Source organism: Pecten maximus, chromosome 11, assembly GCF_902652985.1.
Source record: "Pecten maximus chromosome 11, xPecMax1.1, whole genome shotgun sequence".
In the NCBI taxonomy this organism is placed as follows: Eukaryota; Metazoa; Mollusca; class Bivalvia; order Pectinida; family Pectinidae; genus Pecten; species Pecten maximus.
In genome coordinates, this window is record NC_047025.1 from 19,602,575 (window position 1) to 19,623,270 (window position 20,696).

Genomic DNA, 20,696 nt, shown 5'->3' on the forward strand with positions numbered 1-20,696 from the left:
ACTGCCATTTTAGAAGTCCTTCCTGGGCTTCGCCTATCTTATGATGCCAAGCTAGGTTATATACATTTATTGCTTATATATATATATGGCTTGACAATTTTTCTTTGAAATGTTTGGAAGAAGACATGCTCAAGTCATAGATGTCATCATTTTGGCGTGCTTTGATAGAATGGCCATCAGTCAAACATACATGATTATCAAATTTTGTGAGTTTTGATTTTTAACATAAGATGACAAACATCAAATGTAAATGAGAATTATTAATATATTGAATGCCTTTTAAGGTAAACACATTGTATGTATTTACTGTTGGAGTTATTAGCCTATAAATAGCTTAATACATTTTCATCAAACAATATGTAACTTACATTCACTCTACAATAACTTTCGCCTCTTTCACTTTCCTCTGTATACTGTAAATGTCCATATTTTAGTGTACACATATTTTAACACATCATAAAATGTCAAATTACAGCTATATTGATGAATTTGTGTGTCAGCCACAATATGACTTACACAAAACAATATGAAGGACCCTTGGATCAGGACCTTCCTAATTCAGTTTTTGAAAGTACATATAATTAGCTATGATATGGTGACAGCTAAAATGTGCACAATCACAGTATTCCATATATAAGTTTTTTGGGTCTTACTTTCTTAGCCAGGGAGGAGAAAAGCCCTGATAAAGTGTATAGATCTCTATAATAAGACAGTACCAATTAAAAAAAAGGAGTTTCATGAATATTCATAAAGTAATGCTCATGAGTAGTTATAAAGCGATGTGGCTGGAATAAAATAACAAATGCTCGCTCAGCCATGCATACATATGTGTGTGATTGCCCTTACCTCATAATACTGGCCTTTGTATAATATTGGTACAAATCGTATAAAAAATATTGTACATGGCACCATTTCTCCTGTTTGTAATATCACCTCTCTTTGAGTATATGACAACTGCCTGGAAGCAGACATATAGTCTTTTGGCTATTTACATCAGTCTAAATTACTCTCTACTTCCCATTACTAATAATCTACTCCAGTCTGATGTATACCAGGGTTAGTGGGGGAGGAGTACTAATGTCTGCTAAAACATTATGTCTAGCACCAAACATATAATCCTAACTCAAGGTATCACAGCTGCAAATTAGCCCTAAGCCCAACAATGATGAATGTAATAGGTTTAAAGTTACTTATAAGTTATAAGTTCCAATCTTTTGTCCATAGACCACTCTGTTTGTCACTCAGGAACTTTAAACATTGGATTTAAGAGTCTCATTCTGCTTTGTACAAAAGTTTGTGTGCATGGCTTTGCACAATTGGTTTGTGGAGTACTTGGCTGATGATGTGTCAGTCATGCAGTATGAGTTTTCTATTGCTATCAAGTGTTTTGCTGCCCAAGAGTTTGGTCATTGTCATTAAGACACTTGATTGAAACATTTGATCACAGCAACAGATGTTTCCACTAGGAATACTGACTCTTAGTTATATAACTTTTATCTCTTGTGTGGCACGGTATTGTTATGATAAAGTCTGCTGGGACGAATTTTCATTTCTGTTCGTGCAAGTTGTTCGTGTTTCCAATTATTCCATGTTATTCCCCTAAATTTAACATCTGAGCGATTGTGATATTGTCCGTTGAGTAATGCAGACCAACAGTTATTGTACCACCATCCAGATGACCACTCCCGAGCACAGTGATAGTTATTCCAGTTATCGTTGTCCTGGTCTGGCGTACTAAACTTCATACCTTTATGCATTTCTAAACTGTCTTGAGCACTTCCCTCATAATGGCTTGCATGAAGCTTGTATTTGTCACGTTCCCCATCAATTTTGAAATTTTTATAAAGGGCATGCACGCGGTTGTCGTCAAAGTCCCACAGATCAACTCGAAGCTCATAATGGTCCTGGTTTGTCAGCAGGAACATATTGTCCAGTCCTATCCAGAATTCAGAAACCACATTACCAAATCCATCTTTGTATTCATTCCAAAATCGATCAAAGTCGACAGCACCATTTTTTCTTTTCTGTAATAGTAACCAGCCGCCAGGTGGTGTGTCCATGTCGCACCAAACAGGAATTGAGCATGATGAGTATGTTGGTGTTACGTAGTACACACCACTTGTGGTGTGACCTCGATTCAGGACATCTAAACAGTCTGTGGAGGACAAAAATATCAGAATCAGGCATATATTTAGTATCATGTACATAATTAGTAACTGATCTTAAAATGAGGATAAGGATTACCTGGATAGTAAATGACAAGACACACACCTTATATTAGTAGGTAATGAAACAGGAAGTATAGTTACATGTAACATGAGTAGGTAATGAAACAGGAAGTAATTACATGTAACATTAGTACACAATGAAACAGGAAGTAGTTACATGTAACATAAGTAGGTAATGAAACAGGAAGTAGTTACATGTAACATAAGTAGGTAATGAAACAGGAAGTAATTACATGTAATATTAGTAGGTAATGAAACAGGAAGTAGTTACATGTAATATTAGTAGGTAATGAAACAGGAAGTAGTTACATGTAACATGAGTAGGTAATGAAACAGGAAGTAGTTACATGTAATATTAGTAGGTAATGAAACAGAAAGTAGTTACATGTAATATTAGTAGGTAATGAAACAGGAAGTTGTTACATGTAACATGAGTAGGTAATGAAACAGGAAGTAGTTACATGTAATATTAGTAGGTAATGAAACAGGAAGTAGTTACATGTAACATGAGTAGGTAATGAAACAGGAAGTAGTTACATGTAACATGAGTAGGTAATGAAACAGGAAGTAGTTACATGTAATATTAGTAGGTAATGAAACAGGAAGTAGTTACATGTAACATGAGTAGGTAATGAAACAGGAAATAGTTACATGTAACATTAGTAGATAATGAAACAGGAAGTAGTTACATGTAACATTAGTAGGTAATGAAACGGGAAGTAATTACCTGTAACATTAGTAGGTAATGAAACAGGAAGTAGTTACATGTAATATTAGTAGGTAATGAAACAGGAAATAGTTACATGTAACATGAGTAGGTAATGAAACAGGAAGTAGTTACATGTAACATGAGTAGGTAATGAAACAGGAAGTAGTTACATGTAACATGAGTAGGTAATGAAACAGGAAATAGTTACATGTAACATGAGTAGGTAATGAAACAGGAAGTAGTTACATGTAATATTAGTAGGTAATGAAACAGGAAGTAGTTACATGTAATATTAGTACACAATGAAACAGGAAGTAGTTACATGTAACATGAGTAGGTAATGAAACAGAAAGTAGTTACATGTAATATTAGTAGATAATGAAACAGGAAGTAGTTACATGTAACATGAGTAGGTAATGAAACAGGAAGTAGTTACATGTAACATGAGTAGGTAATGAAACAGGAAGTAGTTACATGTAACATTAGTAGATAATGAAACAGGAAGTAGTTACATGTAACATTAGTACACAATGAAACAGGAAGTAGTTACATGTAACATGAGTAGGTAATGAAACAGGAAGTAGTTACATGTAACATTAGTAGGTAATGAAATGGGAAGTAGTTACCTGTAACATTAGTAGGTAATGAAACAGGAAGTAATTACATGTAATATTAGTAGGTAATGAAACAGGAAGTAATTACGTGTAACATTAGTAGGTATAATGAAACAGGAAGTAGTTACATGTAACATGAGTAGGTAATGAAACAGGAAGTAATTACATGTAATATTAGTAGGTAATGAAACAGGAAGTAATTACGTGTAACATTAGTAGGTATAATGAAACAGGAAGTAGTTACATGTAACATAAGTAGGTAATGAAACAGGAAGTAGTTACATGTAACATTAGTAGGTAATGAAACAGGAAGTAGTTACATGTAATATTAGTACACAATGAAACAGGAAATAGTTACATGTAACATTAGTAGGTAATGAAACAGGAAGTAGTTACATGTAATATTAGTACACAATGAAACAGGAAGTAGTTACATGTAACATGAGTAGGTAATGAAACAGGAAGTAATTACGTGTAACATTAGTAGGTAATGAAACAGGAAGTAGTTACATGTAACATAAGTAGGTAATGAAACAGGAAGTAGTTACATGTAATATTAGTACACAATGAAACAGGAAATAGTTACATGTAACATTAGTAGGTAATGAAACAGGAAGTAGTTACATGTAACATTAGTAGGTAATGAAACAGGAAGTAATTACATGTAATATTAGTAGGTAATGAAACAGGAAGTAGTTACATGTAACATTAGTAGGTAATGAAACAGGAAGTAATTACCTGTAACATTAGTAGGTAATGAAACAGGAAATAGTTACATGTAACATAAGTAGGTAATGAAACAGGAAGTAGTTACATGTAATATTAGTAGGTAATGAAACAGGAAGTAATTACCTGTAACATTAGTAGGTAATGAAACAGGAAGTAGTTACATGTAATATTAGTAGGTAATGAAACAGGAAGTAGTTACATGTAATAGTAGTACACAATGAAACAGGAAGTAGTTACATGTAATATTAGTAGGTAATGAAACCATGTAGTCACATGCTTTTATATATAACACAAAAGAAGACATACATCAATAAGTTAAAAAGATAAATGTATTACAAAATACTGGATACATTATGACCTAACAGTAACATATACATTATTACAGAATGGTCCTGATCAATAATTTCCTTTGTAACTTTAGTTTCAAGCTGAACACATGTCATCAATGCTCACTATCGACTTGGTTGTAATATTAGATTCCATGTAATACAGTGATGGCTTCCTGAAGTCCTTGGCTGAAGTACAATCTTGTTAAATATACCAGGTATAAGTTACATAACCAGGCTTCCTTAATAGGGAGACCTTTCTACTTCACTAATGTTACTTTTCATGTCAATAGGTGGAGCCACCTGTGCTTGAAGAGGGAGCAATAAACGCAAATTGTTCACCACAATCGTACGCGATTGCATGTTCTAAGTGGTAAAATAGCTGATGTTTACGTAAACCATTATATCTGGATTGTAGTCATCCACAAGTATAAAGTAATTCATGTTTGTATAGTAAAGCATATATATACATGGATCCTAGACGTATACTACTGGCACCTACACAGGCGGCTCCAGGAGGCAGATGTGTCCCTTGTAGACAAATTCCTGTACTCTTTGATTTGATTTGATTATATGATATCAGACATACCCAACTGGATCTAATAAGGGACAGGAATAAAGTAAACCTACTTGCTTCTTTGTCAGGTTTTGTTCATAGAAAATTGATTAAGAAAATACTGTAAATGAATATTACAGTATTAAAATAATTCTAATGTTGAATTATTTTTGAATATGTCAGTGGATATTTTATGAGGATATAAAGTTGTTCTTTTCCTAAGTATTATGTACACCAGAGTTTTAGATCTATATATAGGGATGAAACAAGACAGGTTTCAAAAGCAATTTCCAGCTTTAAAGTTGAATTCAGTGCTCAAATGAGAACTTGGGCAGTTATAATGCTATTATATATCAATCACAACCACCTAATATATCAACTGCAACCACCTAATATATCAATCACAACCACCATATATCAACCAGCCTCAAACATCTAATTTCATATATAACACTAGAAATTATAACATTTCAAAATGAAATCATTGTGTCAATCAGTAGCAAGCTGGATCCTCCATAACTCTAATTGATTTGTATCACACTTTATCTTTTGTCTTATTCTTTTAAAAAGTGTTGTGAAGTAGGATTATCATCCGAAGCATTGATATCGTGTAGTGGATATTGATGGTTATATTGTTGTCCTGGATGTCAATAGGGTTGGACAGTGGATATTGAGGTTATATTGTAGTCCTGGATGTCAATATAGGGTTGGGCAGTGGATATTGATGGTTATATTGTTGTCCTGGATGTCAATAGGGTTGGACAGTGGATATTGAGGTTATATTGTTGTCCTGGATGTCAATATAGGGTTGGACAGTGGATATTGATGGTTATATTGTTGTCCTGGATGTCAATATAGGGTTGGGCAGTGGATATTGAGGTTATATTGTAGTCCTGGATGTCAATATAGGGTTGGACAGTGGATATTGATGGTTATATTGTTGTCCTGGATGTCAATATAGGGTTGGACAGTGGATATTGATGGTTATATTGTTGTCCTGGATGTCAATAGGGTTGGACAGTGGATATTGATGGTTATATTGTAGTCCTGGATGTCAATATAGGGTTGGACAGTGGATATTGATGGTTATATTGTTGTCCTGGATGTCAATATAGTGTTGGACAGTGGATATTGATGGTTATATTGTTGTCCTGGATGTCAATAGGGTTGGACAGTGGATATTGATGGTTATATTGTTGTCCTGGATGTCAATATAGTGTTGGACAGTGGATATTGATGGTTATATTGTTGTCCTGGATGTCAATAGGGTTGGACAGTGGATATTGATGGTTATATTGTAGTCCTGGATGTCAATATAGGGTTGGACAGTGGATATTGATGGTTATATTGTTGTCCTGGATGTCAATATAGTGTTGGACAGTGGATATTGATGGTTATATTGTTGTCCTGGATGTCAATAGGGTTGGACAGTGGATATTGATGGTTATATTGTTGTCCTGGATGTCAATATAGGGTTGGACAGTGGATATTGATGGTTATATTGTTGTCCTGGATGTCAATAGGGTTGGACAGTGGATATTGATGGTTATATTGTTGTCCTGGATGTCAATATAGGGTTGGACAGTGGATATTGATGGTTATATTGTTGTCCTGGATGTCAATAAGGTTGGACAGTGGATATTGATGGTTATATTGTTGTCCTGGATGTCAATAGGGTTGGACAGTGGATATTGAGGTTATATTGTTGTCCTGGATGTCAATATAGGGTTGGACAGTGGATATTGATGGTTATATTGTTGTCCTGGATGTCAATATAGGGTTGGGCAGTGGATATTGAGGTTATATTGTAGTCCTGGATGTCAATATAGGGTTGGACAGTGGATATTGATGGTTATATTGTTGTCCTGGATGTCAATAGGGTTGGACAGTGGATATTGATGGTTATATTGTAGTCCTGGATGTCAATATAGGGTTGGACAGTGGATATTGATGGTTATATTGTTGTCCTGGATGTCAATATAGTGTTGGACAGTGGATATTGATGGTTATATTGTTGTCCTGGATGTCAATAGGGTTGGACAGTGGATATTGATGGTTATATTGTTGTCCTGGATGTCAATATAGTGTTGGACAGTGGATATTGATGGTTATATTGTTGTCCTGGATGTCAATAGGGTTGGACAGTGGATATTGATGGTTATATTGTAGTCCTGGATGTCAATATAGGGTTGGACAGTGGATATTGATGGTTATATTGTTGTCCTGGATGTCAATATAGGGTTGGACAGTGGATATTGATGGTTATATTGTTGTCCTGGATGTCAATAGGGTTGGACAGTGGATATTGATGGTTATATTGTTGTCCTGGATGTCAATATAGGGTTGGACAGTGGATATTGATGGTTATATTGTTGTCCTGGATGTCAATAGGGTTGGACAGTGGATATTGATGGTTATATTGTTGTCCTGGATGTCAATATAGGGTTGGACAGTGGATATTGATGGTTATATTGTTGTCCTGGATGTCAATAAGGTTGGACAGTGGATATTGATGGTTATATTGTTGTCCTGGATGTCAATAGGGTTGGACAGTGGATATTGATGGTTATATTGTTGTCCTGGATGTCAATATAGGGTTGGGCAGTGGATATTGATGGTTATATTGTTGTCCTGGATGTCAATAGGGTTGGACAGTGGATATTGATGGTTATATTGTTGTCCTGGATGTCAATAAGGTTGGACAGTGGATATTGATGGTTATATTGTTGTCCTGGATGTCAATATAGGGTTGGACAGTGGATATTGATGGTTATATTGTTGTCCTGGATGTCAATATAGGGTTGGACAGTGGATATTGATGGTTATATTGTTGTCCTGGATGTCAATAGGGTTGGACAGTGGATATTGATGGTTAAATTGTTGTCCTGGATGTCAATATAGGGTTGGACAGTGGATATTGATGGTTATATTGTTGTCCTGGATGTCAATAGGGTTGGACAGTGGATATTGATGGTTGTATTGTCCTGGATGTCAATAGGGTTGGACAGTGCTCTATATTTGGAATATTATATGTGAAAGTGTAGCTCTACCTGGACAACAATATAAATACCTTTATCCACTTCCTCGTTAACATGCTCAGATCACCATCACAAAATAATGTACTGGACAACAGTTAAATTGGCCTGGTCGACAAGCTAGTGATCATCCGTCTTATCTTAGGACTGATAATACATCAAGTGTATATTGTGTACCAGGATCCCATGCAGATAATGTCAATATGTGGTGGTAATTACAGAACCAGAATTTCTGATAACATCGCATATTTTTTTATCAATTTCCATTTTGTAGTTACGTAACTTCATTCTAGGTCTGTGTGTCATTGGCGTGTGATGGGTCTAAATGGCCATTATGAATATCCTTTATGAAATTACCAGTACAAAAAATCGCTGTATTTATTTTACAAAGATTGTTATGATAAACATGTTAGATACAAATTAAGATGATGTCTGTGGATTTACAATACAGATAAATACGATGACGGAAATATAAAATCTGTTGGTTAAAATATTTCATCATTTAAAGTCAAAGAAAAATGTAAAAAAAGGTTACATCAAATTTTGCATGATAGGAATAAAAGATGGTCTGGTATGTTGTACAAACTCATATAGTATCGGACAATCATTGGAGAGATATCTCATATGTGCTGTGTTTGGGTTATAGTTCGTTGTTATATACTACACTATCAAGTAGTACAATTTTGTTTTTTGATACTAATTAAGCCATTATATGTTTTTGCTTAACAATAATCTACAGCAATTAAAAGTGGTGTGCCAGTTCGTATAGCACCATAACCTTTTAAAAGTTGGTAATGAGTTAAAGTTTGAGTGTGCCAAAGTTAGCAGATTCACAGTATTAGAAAGTCCTTTGTAATCTGTAAAATCCTACGAAGGGGTTATCATATAAATAAATTTAATGGTTTATATGACGAGTTCATCAGATCGGATTGGGAACCCCGCTGAAGGAGTTATATGGAGGGAGAGTATTACTATTTTATTTATCTGGGTGATTTTGATTATATGGGAGTGCTGTAAGGAACGTAACAGTACAAGGACTTGTGATCATACTATCTGATTTTCCTCGTCATACATATCAGTTTTTGATGTTGAACTTCTCACACTTACAAAGTGTCAGCTGACCAATTGCTTTCCATTTTCATATCTTGTGTTGCCAAGACAACAGAACAAAATTTTTTCAAACATTTACAAAGCAGTGGGATATGGATTTGAAATCTAGAATATTTATAAAAAACAGTGGGACAGCAAGTCAAAATTTACAAGTATCTGGGTTATTTTGTACATCAAAGTTTTTTCTCAGATTATTTTTCCTTTTGAAATTTTTAATTGATACCTCTTAAAATTTTCATGGACTTGCAATATCTTTTATCTTCACTATATTTGAAATTGTCCAACAAGTAAAAAGTATAAAAAAAAAGCAGCAACAGATTTATAGAGTGCATGGCGCTTCATACTTAAAAGAGCAATAGACGTACATGTATACATCTTGTGTTAATCATCTATAATAGATAATAAAATATCTACAAGTTATATCCATCTTGTGTTATATTCATGATAATTGAAGATTTTGTAAATTTCTGCAACTACATCAGAAAGTTAATATGGAAAACTGATGTAATATTTCAGTCAGAAGTATGTCAGATACACATGCATTTCCTATTATGAAAATGCATATAGATTACAGCACAGCAGGTGTAGAGGACATGGGGAATCCCTTCGAGCTCTCCCCTGACTGCTGACATCTTAATGTTCCCTTGTTTAGATTCCAAATTTCAAAAAATCTTGGCTGGAAAATGGTTTACCCATCTGTAATGGGTTAATTTGATATAATCACACTGCTTTCATACTTGTTTGCAATAAACTTTGTATAACATATCTTCTCTTTCTATTGATTTAATCAGGAGAGCCAAATGTGAAAGGATAATGCATTAGATTCATTCTTGGTGTTTTCATGTATTTTGATAAAGAGATTGTTCATTTTTTTTAAAACAATTTAATCAAATTCTTTCATATCTTATAAAAAAAAGCCTTTCTCAAAAGAATTGATTTTTAGAAATTGTTGAGACCTGTGGAGAATTATACCTCTTATTTATACTTAACCTTCCCTAGACAAGTATACTTAACCTTCCCTAGAAAAGTATACTTAACCTTCCCTAGACAAGTGTGTATCAACCCTGCTCATTATATTATTGTGTGTATTAACCCTGCTCATTATATTATTGTGTGTATCAACCCTGCTCATTATATTATTGTGTGTATTAACCCTGCTCATTATATTATTGTTTGTATCAACCCTGCTCATTATATTATTGTGTGTATCAACCCTGCTCATTATATTATTGTTTGTATCAACCCTGCTCATTATATTATTGTGTGTATTAACCCTGCTCATTATATTATTGTGTGTATTAACCCTGCTCATTATATTATTGTTTGTATCAACCCTGCTCATTATATTATTGTGTGTATTAACCCTGCTCATTATATTATTGTGTGTATTAACCCTGCTCATTATATTATTGTGTGTATTAACCCTGCTCATTATATTATTGTGTGTATTAACCCTGCTCATTATATTATTATATTATTGTTTGTATTAACCCTGCTCATTATATTATTGTGTGTATTAACCCTGCTCATTATATTATTGTGTGTATTATAACCCTGCTCATTATATTATTGTGTGTATTATAACCCTGCTCATTATATTATTGTTTGTATTAACCCTGCTCATTATATTATTGTGTGTATTAACCCTGCTCATTATATTGTTGTGTGTATTAACCCTGCTCATTATATTATTGTGTGTATTAACCCTGCTCATTATATTATTGTGTGTATTAACCCTGCTCATTATAGTATTGTGTGTATTAACCCTGCTCATTATATTATTGTGTGTATTAACCCTGCTCATTATATTATTGTGTGTATTAACCCTGCTCATTATATTATTGTGTGTATTAACCCTGCTCATTATATTATTGTGTGTATTAACCCTGCTCATTATATTATTGTGTGTATTTGGATACCATATAATTTCCATAGCTTTGAGTGATGATTTGGAAAAATCTGAAAAATGTGTTCCATACCAATTAAATCATATAATTATGGTTTCTACAGAAAGGAACAGGTCACATTTGTTGTAGTAAATGTCCATGACTTTCATCTGATAGATACCTTTTGGTAAATTTAGGGAGTAGGGGTGAGAGAGTTATGTCCTCAAAGCAACTGAGGTCACATGAAGCTTTTAGTTTTGGAAATATATTACTAGTAGTGTTATTAAGTTAAACATACTCATTATTAAGGCTGCATATTTCTTGTAAAATTAATGAGAACTATGAAATATATTGTTATAGGCACCTACAGGCAAAAAAGATTGGTTCTGACAGGTAGCATCATTAACACAGGGATTTCATCCAATGCCTTCGGTTGTGTTAATAAATTTCTGACAGGTAACAACATTAACACAGGGATTTCATCCAATGACTTCGGTTGTGTTCATAAATTTCTGACAGGTAACAACATTAACACAGGGATTTCATCCAATGCCTTTGGTTGTGTTCATAAATTTCTGACAGGTAATATCATTAACACAGGGATTTCATCCAATGCCTTTGGTTGTGTTAATAAATTTCTGACAGGTAATATCATTAACACAGGGATTTCATCCAATGCCTTTGGTTGTGTTAATACATTTCTGACAGGTAACAACATTAACACAGGGATTTCATCCAATGACTTTGGTTGTGTTAATACATTTCTGACAGGTAACAACATTAACACAGGGATTTCATCCAATGCCTTTGGTTGTGTTCATAAATTTCTGACAGGTAACAACATTAACACAGGGATTTCATCCAATGCCTTTGGTTGTGTTCATAAATTTCTGACAGGTAATATCATTAACACAGGGATTTCATCCAATGCCTTTGGTTGTGTTAATAAATTTCTGACAGGTAATATCATTAACACAGGGATTTCATCCAATGCCTTTGGTTGTGTTAATACATTTCTGACAGGTAACAACATTAACACAGGGATTTCATCCAATGACTTTGGTTGTGTTAATACATTTCTGACAGGTAGCATCATTAACACAGGGATTTCATTCAATGCCTTTGGTTGTGTTCATACATTTCTGACAGGTAACATCAGTAACACAGGGATTTCATCCAATGCCTTCGGTTGTGTTAATAAATTTCTGACAGGTAACAACATTAACACAGGGATTTCATCCAATGCCTTCGGTTGTGTTAATTAAGAAGCAGGTTATGACCAGCTTATTATGACTTCGTTGGAGGAGCTGTCTAACAGACATGTTGGCACCTGTCCATGAACAGTTGGGGACAATTTACTACCATTTAGTGTTAAATAGCTTACCTTCAGCTAGTTACTGTGATAGTGATTACAGGTTATCGTTAAGGACATTAACGAATCGTAAGAATATATGTTCATTAACGCAGAAAAGCAATAAATCCCATGTCAGAGCATTTTTTCTGAGTGTGCATGGTTTGAGTTGGTGCAATGTTGATTGTCTATAACTGGTTTGAGTTAGGAAATAATAGAAATTGTAGGTTTGGCCACAAACTCATTTGTTTGGGGCACAAACTCACTAAGATACTTGTAGGTTTGGATGAAAAACGCAATCCTTTTTTTTCATACAAGTGGACTTTATAGTTCTCTTGTTACCTAAAGGAAATACAGAAGGAAATGACTTATCTCCTGAACTCAACTGATGAACAATTTGAAGAAAACATTTCTTATCTTCAGCATAGATACACAGAATGCTGTCTGAAGTCATTATTTTCTAAGCCAATCCTGCTTATCTTGACCGTAAATTTTGTCATTAAATCTGCCAATCTTGGAACAAATGTTTTAACCAGGACTGGTATGTTTTGACTTGAGATTTTTATACATATCCCTAAATTTCTTTCACTTTCTTTCTACTACGATGTAATACTTGCTGGATGGTGCGATAGTCAACCCACTTTTTCTTACAGGATGGCGTGATAGTCCATCCGCTAATTATTGCAGGATGGCGTGATAGTCCATCCACTTATTCTTGCAGGATGGCATGATAGTCCATCCGCTTATTATTGCTGGATGGCGTGATAGTCCATCCACATATTCTTGCAGGATGGCGTGATAGTCCATCCACTAATTCTTGCAGGATGGCGTGATAGTCCATCCACTAATTCTTGCAGGGTGACGTGATAGTCCACCCACAAATTCTTGCAGGTTGGTGTGATAGTCCACCTACTAATTCTTGCAGGGTGGCTTGATAGTCCACTGACTAATTCTTGCTGGTTGGTGTGATATTCCACTGACTAATTCTTGCAGGGTGGCGTGATAGTCCACTGACTCATTCTTGCTGGTTGGTGTGATATTCCACCGACTAATTCTTGCAGGGTGGCGTGATAGTCCACTGACTAATTCTTGCAGGGTGGCGTGATAGTCCACTGACTCATTCTTGCTGGTTGGTGTGATATTCCACCGACTAATTCTTGCAGGGTGGCGTGATAGTCCACTGACTAATTCTTGCAGGGTGGCGTGATAGTCCACTGACTCATTCTTGCTGGTTGGTGTGATATTCCACCGACTAATTCTTGCATGGTGGCGTGATAGTCCACTGACTAATTCTTGCAGGGTGGCGTGATAGTCCACTGACTCATTCTTGCTGGTTGGTGTGATATTCCACCGACTAATTCTTGCAGGGTGGCGTGATAGTCCACTGACTAATTCTTGCAGGGTGGCGTGATAGTCCACTGACTCATTCTTGCTGGTTGGTGTGATATTCCACCGACTAATTCTTGCATGGTGGCGTGATAGTCCACTGACTAATTCTTGCAGGGTGGCGTGATAGTCCACTGACTCATTCTTGCTGGTTGGTGTGATATTCCACCGACTAATTCTTGCTGGTTGGTGTGATAGTCCACTGACTAATTCTTGCAGGGTGGCGTGATAGTCCACTGACTCATTCTTGCTGGTTGGCGTGATAGTCCACCGACTAATTCTTGCTGGTTGGTGTGATATTCCACTGACTAATTCCTACAGGGTGGTGTGATAGTCCACCTGATAATTCCTGCTAGGTGGTTTGTAGTCTCCTTAATCATCAGAGGTGTTTAACTCTTTTTTTACAGAAAACGTGTCTTTTTTATACCCAAAAAGAACATATTTATCTTTATTGTGAAATCTTGCCTTTAAAACTGTTGGATCTTGTCAGAAGAAGTTTATATTCATAATACCAGGATGATCTTAATGCCAAAAAACTTGTCAAAATGGTATTTATAGCCAACATGAATCATACATCTGGTGATGAGAAACATTTTAAATGGCACTACTTCTTTTTTCTTCCTGTAAAATCAGAATGTATTTCAAAACAAGGAATGGTGCTAATGTCAGAAGCCTTTAACATTCTGATTTGTTATCCTCGGGAGTCAAGGGTGAATATGATCACCTTAGTGGTAGTACTATGCCAGGTATCTGCAGGTACATAGTAGGGTAACTGTCAACGTAGCAGATATGTTGCTCAGATTTGAAGAAAAATTTTGAAAAATAGCAAATGTTGGGTACTTTCGGAAATTCAAATTATGTATAACCTTTTAAGCGTTTTATAAAAAAAAATGCTTAAAATGTTAGAGAACTTCTGAAACCATTTTTGTTCTGTGGATTTAAGAAGAATTACTAAAAAAAAAAAAATCTTTTTAATTTCAATGACCAAATATAGAAACAAGCATAGTAAGTAAATCATAAAAAAAAAAAAAGTAAGTAAATCATAATGCAAGCAACCCACAACAGAAAGTTTATTGGATGTGGCCTAGTGTCCTCCACATAGTTATGTAGTCTAGGAAGGAACACTAATTCTAAAACAAAAGTTTAATTTGGTTTGGCCTCTAATTGAGGATCCACATAATTATGTAGACGAGAAAAGTACTCTGTATTCTAAAACAAGAAGTTAATTTGGTTTGGCCTATGTAAGTGTCATCCACATAATTATGTAGACTGTAGACCAGGAAAGTGCATAGTATTTGTAAACAACCACATTCATGAACTGCTAATTCATGTTGAAGAAAATGCGTGAAATGCCAAATATTTGTCATCAATATATGGAAATGTCTTACCAATCGGTCTGATGCCCGAATGTCAGTATAAAGTACAAGGACTCGGTGAATACTGGGGTATAGTAGACAGAAGTGCTAGCTAATGGGTGAGGCGGTGTAATTAGTTATAAGTGTTTATGGATACAGGGTTTATTACCACTCCAGTTACACAAGCAAGTGACATATGTGATTAAAATCGGCACGTTTTGTCATAACCCATCACTGTAAGATACAATGATGTGTACCAAAATAGGAGAGATCAGGTTTAATATCCTTCCCACAAGTTTTGTAGCTTTCCCGAAATTTTGTCTGAATTGCTACTCGTTAAATATGATAGTGCACATCATCTATCAAAGTGATTTATGTTTATTTTGAAAAGTGGAGTTTATTGAAATCACTGGTAACATTTCTGTAATTTCTTGATGGGCTCAAACCACTTCATTTGTATACATGTATATGTTTTTCTCTATGCATCATGTCAGTATGTGAAAAGATAATAAAATGAATTTGAATTTGAGTTTGTTCATACATCAGATAAGCAAGGAAAAGGATTGTATCATAATTTTAAAGATTCCAAAATTCTCTTAAAGTGATAGTTGATAATTACATGGAATGTTTGAAAGAATTTAGCTACAGAAACAAAATCTATAAAACCATACATCTTCTTGTTTCATGTCACATGTTTAAGATAAGGCCTAATTATGTAATTAGTTAGACAGGTATGGAACTGGTATAATTACAGGTGTGTATAGTCTAGTGGAGCATCAGTGTGTAACATAAATTGCCTTAATGTTGCTCTCAGAAAGTAAATTAGCCCTTAATGAGTTATAATTACAAGCACTGTGTTTTGTAATCAGCAGTAATTAGTAGTTATGGCCCTTTGATCAGTTTTCATACCAAAGTGTATCCTGGGCATAAACGACGTGCTAATCCACCTACATCCACAAAATAAGTCGTACTTTTGTATTTTGAAGAGGTGTATAGTTAAAGTAGGTCTTGTAATCATTATGTGATTACAGAGTGGTATGAATACTAAAGTTGGATTTCAGTATAGCTAGCTGCTGTATTATTTCACCTACGTTACCCATGCAACCTGGTAATCCTTAGGTATCTGTGAGGGCAGAGTATTAAGTACTACAAGTATATTGGGTTGGGGATGGGTCAGGTGGTTGGGGCTTTCATTCATTTTCAGAACCAACATTTACTCAATGTATACAACTATGATCCTATATGCTATCCCTTTTTATACAGAGTTATTGGCCTTTGTTTATGTCTACTGCATTTAACATACTTTCTTTGTCACCTTCATTCACTAAACTTACTTAACTTATGCATCCTGAGACAATGGACAGACGCAGACTAAATTATTGCCACTTGTCCAATTTTGAAATATTTGACTTCAATTTCAATATCTAGGAGGGGAGGTAATCCATATGTACAAGATACCAGGAAAGGTAGAAACTAGACTGTTTCCTTTCTCAAAGAAGTTTTCTTATTTTAACATGTAATTAAGTCCACTTCCTTGAAAAATATAGCACAACAGTAGATTTTTTCTTCCATGGCTTTTAATTTACTTGCATTTAATATTACAGTTCAAAGTTCTTTTTTCATTTCAATATTAGGATGAACCTTTAGTTTACTATTAGAAGACTACTTGGTTTTTGATGGCCGGTGTCCCCCTTTATTATTCTGTAAATGAATTGGACCTACTTTATTTGACAACATTGTAGACAGACATTTCTGGCATTGTACACAGTCTTGGATGAAATAAATCTGAGAGTTAGGAGTCCTTCCTATGGTGTCTAGGAATGCCTTTTGTATGAGAGTGTGTGTACTGACATGTATAAATCATTGAAGATACCTGTGTCTATAATCATATGAGGCCTATGTGTTTGTGTAGATCTGCTAAGTCATTAGCTGAATATGCAAACAAAATGAGGTAATTAAGCAGAAAAGTTAATCTTCATATTTTTGCTGAGTAAGGTTATTGATAACCTGATGTAGAGAATCTAAAAAAACATGTGTTCTATGGTATAACATGGAGTTGAGGTATGTGTACTATATGTCCTTTGAGCTCTCAGACAGGACAAGTGGAGAGTGGGTGTGAGTGTGGCCTTGGGATCAGGTTGGCTGTCTGGGCAATCCAAGACAACATATCCCCCCATACCCCCCCACTACCACCCTCACCATCACCCCCAACCCCACCCCCACCCCTAATACAACCATCCCTACCTCCCCTCCCCACTACCCCTTACCTACCACCTACACTTCTAGCACAGCTTCTTTAACATGCACCAAGTGTAAAGCTGTAGAGTATATGCTTTTGGCATGTTAAAGTAGCCAACTTCAGATATTCTCATATTTCAATGAGGCTTTTATAGTAAGGGTGATATTGAAACAGGAACAGTGCTACAGATGCTGTTTAAGTGTTTATAGATATGTGTCAGTCTGAATACAGCTTGGTGCTATTGTTTCCTTTCTACTTCCCCATCCCCCTCACAAAAGCCATTGTTCCCTTTTCCTCCCCCATCCCTCTCACACATGCCATTGTTCCCTTTTCCTCTCCCATCCCCCTCACACAAGCCATTGTTCCCTTTTCCTCCCCCACCCCCCTCACACAAGCCATTGTTCCCTTTTCCTCCTCCATCCCCCTCACACAAGCCATTGTTCCCTTTTCCTCCTCCATCCCTCTCACACAAGCCATTGTTCCCTTTTCCTCCCCCACCCCCCTCACACAAGCCATTGTTCCCTTTTCCTCCCCCATCCCTCTCACACAAGCCATTGTTCCCTTTTCCTCCCCCACCCCCCTCACACAAGCCATTGTTCCCTTTTCCTCCTCCATCCCTCTCACACAAGCCATTGTTCCCTTTTTTTCCTCCCCCACCCCCCTCACACAAGCAATTGTTCCCTTTTCCTCCTCCATCCCTCTCACACAAGCCATTGTTCCCTTTTCCTCCCCATCCCCCTCACACAAGCCATTGTTCCCTTTTCCTCCTCCATCCCTCTCACAAAAGCCATTGTTCCCTTTTCCTCTCCCATCCCTCTCACACATGTCATTGTTCCCTTTTCCTCCATCCCCCTCACACAAGCCATTGTTCCCTTTTCCTCCATCCCCCTCACACATGTCATTGTTCCCTTTTCCTCCATCCCCCTCACACAAGCCATTGTTCCCTTTTCCTCCATCCCCTCACACATGTCATTGTTCCCTTTTCCTCCCCCATCCCCTCACACAAGCCATTGTTCCCTTTTCCTCCCCATCCCCCTCACACAAGCCATTGTTCCCTTTTCCTCCTCCATCCCTCTCACAAAAGCCATTGTTCCCTTTTCCTCTCCCATCCCCCTCACACAAGCCATTGTTCCCTTTTCCTCCTCCATCCCTCTCACAAAAGCCATTGTTCCCTTTTCCTCCCCAATCCCCCTCACACAAGCCATTGTTCCCTTTTCCTCCTCCATCCCCCTCACACAAGCCATTGTTCCCTTTTCCTCCCCCATCCCCCTCACACAAGCCATTGTTCCCTTTTCCTCTATCCCCCTCACACATGCCATTGTTCCCTTTTCCTCCTCCATCCCCCTCACACAAGCCATTGTTCCCTTTTCCTCCCCCATCTCTCTCACACATGCTATGTTCCCTTTTCCTCCCCCATCTCCCTCACACATGCTATTGTTCCCTTTTCCTCCCCCATCCCTCTCACACAAGCCATTGTTCCCTTTTCCTCTCCCATCCCTCTCACACAAGCCACTGTTCCCTTTTCCTCCCCCACCCCCCTCACACAAGCCATTGTTCCCTTTTCCTCCCCATCCCCCTCACACATGCCATTGTTCCCTTTTCCTCCACCATCCCCCTCACTCACACCATTGTTCCCTTTTCCTCCCCCATCTCCCTCACACATACCCCACTTACTGTATGATTTATGGAAGCTTCAAGTAACACCGAATTTTCTAATTTGTTCAGAAAGTAGCCATGAAATTTAATGTATCTGCACAGTGTTAAATCCTTATCTTGTTTGATTCATACATGCAAGATGTCATAAAGCAGTTGATTGGTCAAATTGAAATGAACTTGTATTGTATAACCATCAAATATCTAATTTTGTGACAAGCCTTTACGAGAATTGTTAATTATGGCATAAATCAATGCTGACCTTGTCAAAATCATTGCTGACCTCATCAAAAATCATTGTTGACCTCTTAAAGATTTATCTGATTGAGATGTCAGGACAAACAACATGCCCCCTGTAGTTAAATAAAAGTTCCACGTGGACAACCCAATATATATATATATATGTATTGACATTACACACTTCTATACCCAGTATAAACATAGAGATATATCTAATAAACATTAGACACTGCTTTGAACATTTTCATAGTATTTTATTAATGATGAAAACAAAATCTTATGCATTAATATATTTCCATAATCGATTATTTTATCTGTCTATATAGTATGTGTATAGAAGTAAGTTTCTGGTACCAGAAGTCCCACTGCTGTTGGTTAGATATACCAGACTCTAGAATGTTATAATGCTATCGTGGAGATCTGTAATGCGCCATTAACTCTTTATTCAGCTCGAGTAACTTTCTAATAATGCTGACATTTTTTTACCCAGATTGGATAGATTTGCCTTTCCGTTGTGTAATTAAGGGGTTAGTCCCTACTTAACCAGGTTAGGCTTTGTCTGTCATCACCTCCCCAATGGAAACTCTGGGTAATAAGTGTGACACGATCCTACATACCTGGTGTGACCTTTAACCCTGAACAGTGATTAGCTGGACTTCAGGTTTAAAAAGACACCATAGGGATCTCTGTGTGAATTAATTACATCACATTTTTTCTTGTTGTCAATCCAAAAACTTCTTTTCTTTTTTAATCTAGTTGTATGGTTTTGTTAGTACTGTATTGCCAACACTCTTCACATCAACTACATTAAGTCCTGTACAATACTGCCCTGTAAGTAGGGTTGTAACTGCCGCCGCATTGCTTGATCCCAAGAGGGACTAAATTTAGGATTTCATATTTTCTTCTCTTTCTAATCAACGGACTTCCCTTGGCTCTGCTTAATTCCTCTAACAATGACAATTTTTGTCCACAGTAGCAAAAGGTTGTTAACTATTACAATGCCTTTCTGTCTACAATAGGACAAGGTTAATTCCTCTAACAATGCCTTTGTGTCTACAATAGGACAAGGTTAATTCCTCTAACAATGCCTTTGTGTCTACAATAGGACAAGGTTAATTCCTCTAACAATGCCTTTGTGTCTACAATAGGACAAGGTTAATTCCTCTAACAATGCCTTTCTGTCTACAATAGGACAAGGTTAATTCCTCTAACAATGCCTTTAAGTCCAAATGATTTAGGCAAGAACAAATTTATCATGCTTGCCAGTTCCATGCAAATT

At 36.3% G+C, this 20,696-nt stretch overlaps 2 protein-coding genes across 3 annotated transcripts in view; one reads left to right on the plus strand and one right to left on the minus strand.

The window, feature by feature from the left end:
* Nucleotides 1–20,696, plus strand: part of LOC117337659 (protein disulfide-isomerase TMX3-like) — a 293,186-nt gene that overhangs the window by 102,617 nt on the left and 169,873 nt on the right. The gene's annotated exons all lie outside the window — the stretch shown is intronic.
* Nucleotides 77–20,696, minus strand: part of LOC117337660 (fibrinogen-like protein 1) — a 77,420-nt gene continuing 56,800 nt past the window's right edge. For both annotated transcript variants that reach the window (XM_033898752.1, XM_033898751.1), the window contains one exon: nucleotides 77–2,155. In XM_033898752.1, the coding sequence (XP_033754643.1) occupies nucleotides 1,494–2,155 (662 nt within the window). In that variant the 3' untranslated portion in view covers nucleotides 77–1,493. The remainder of the gene's footprint in view (nucleotides 2,156–20,696) is intronic.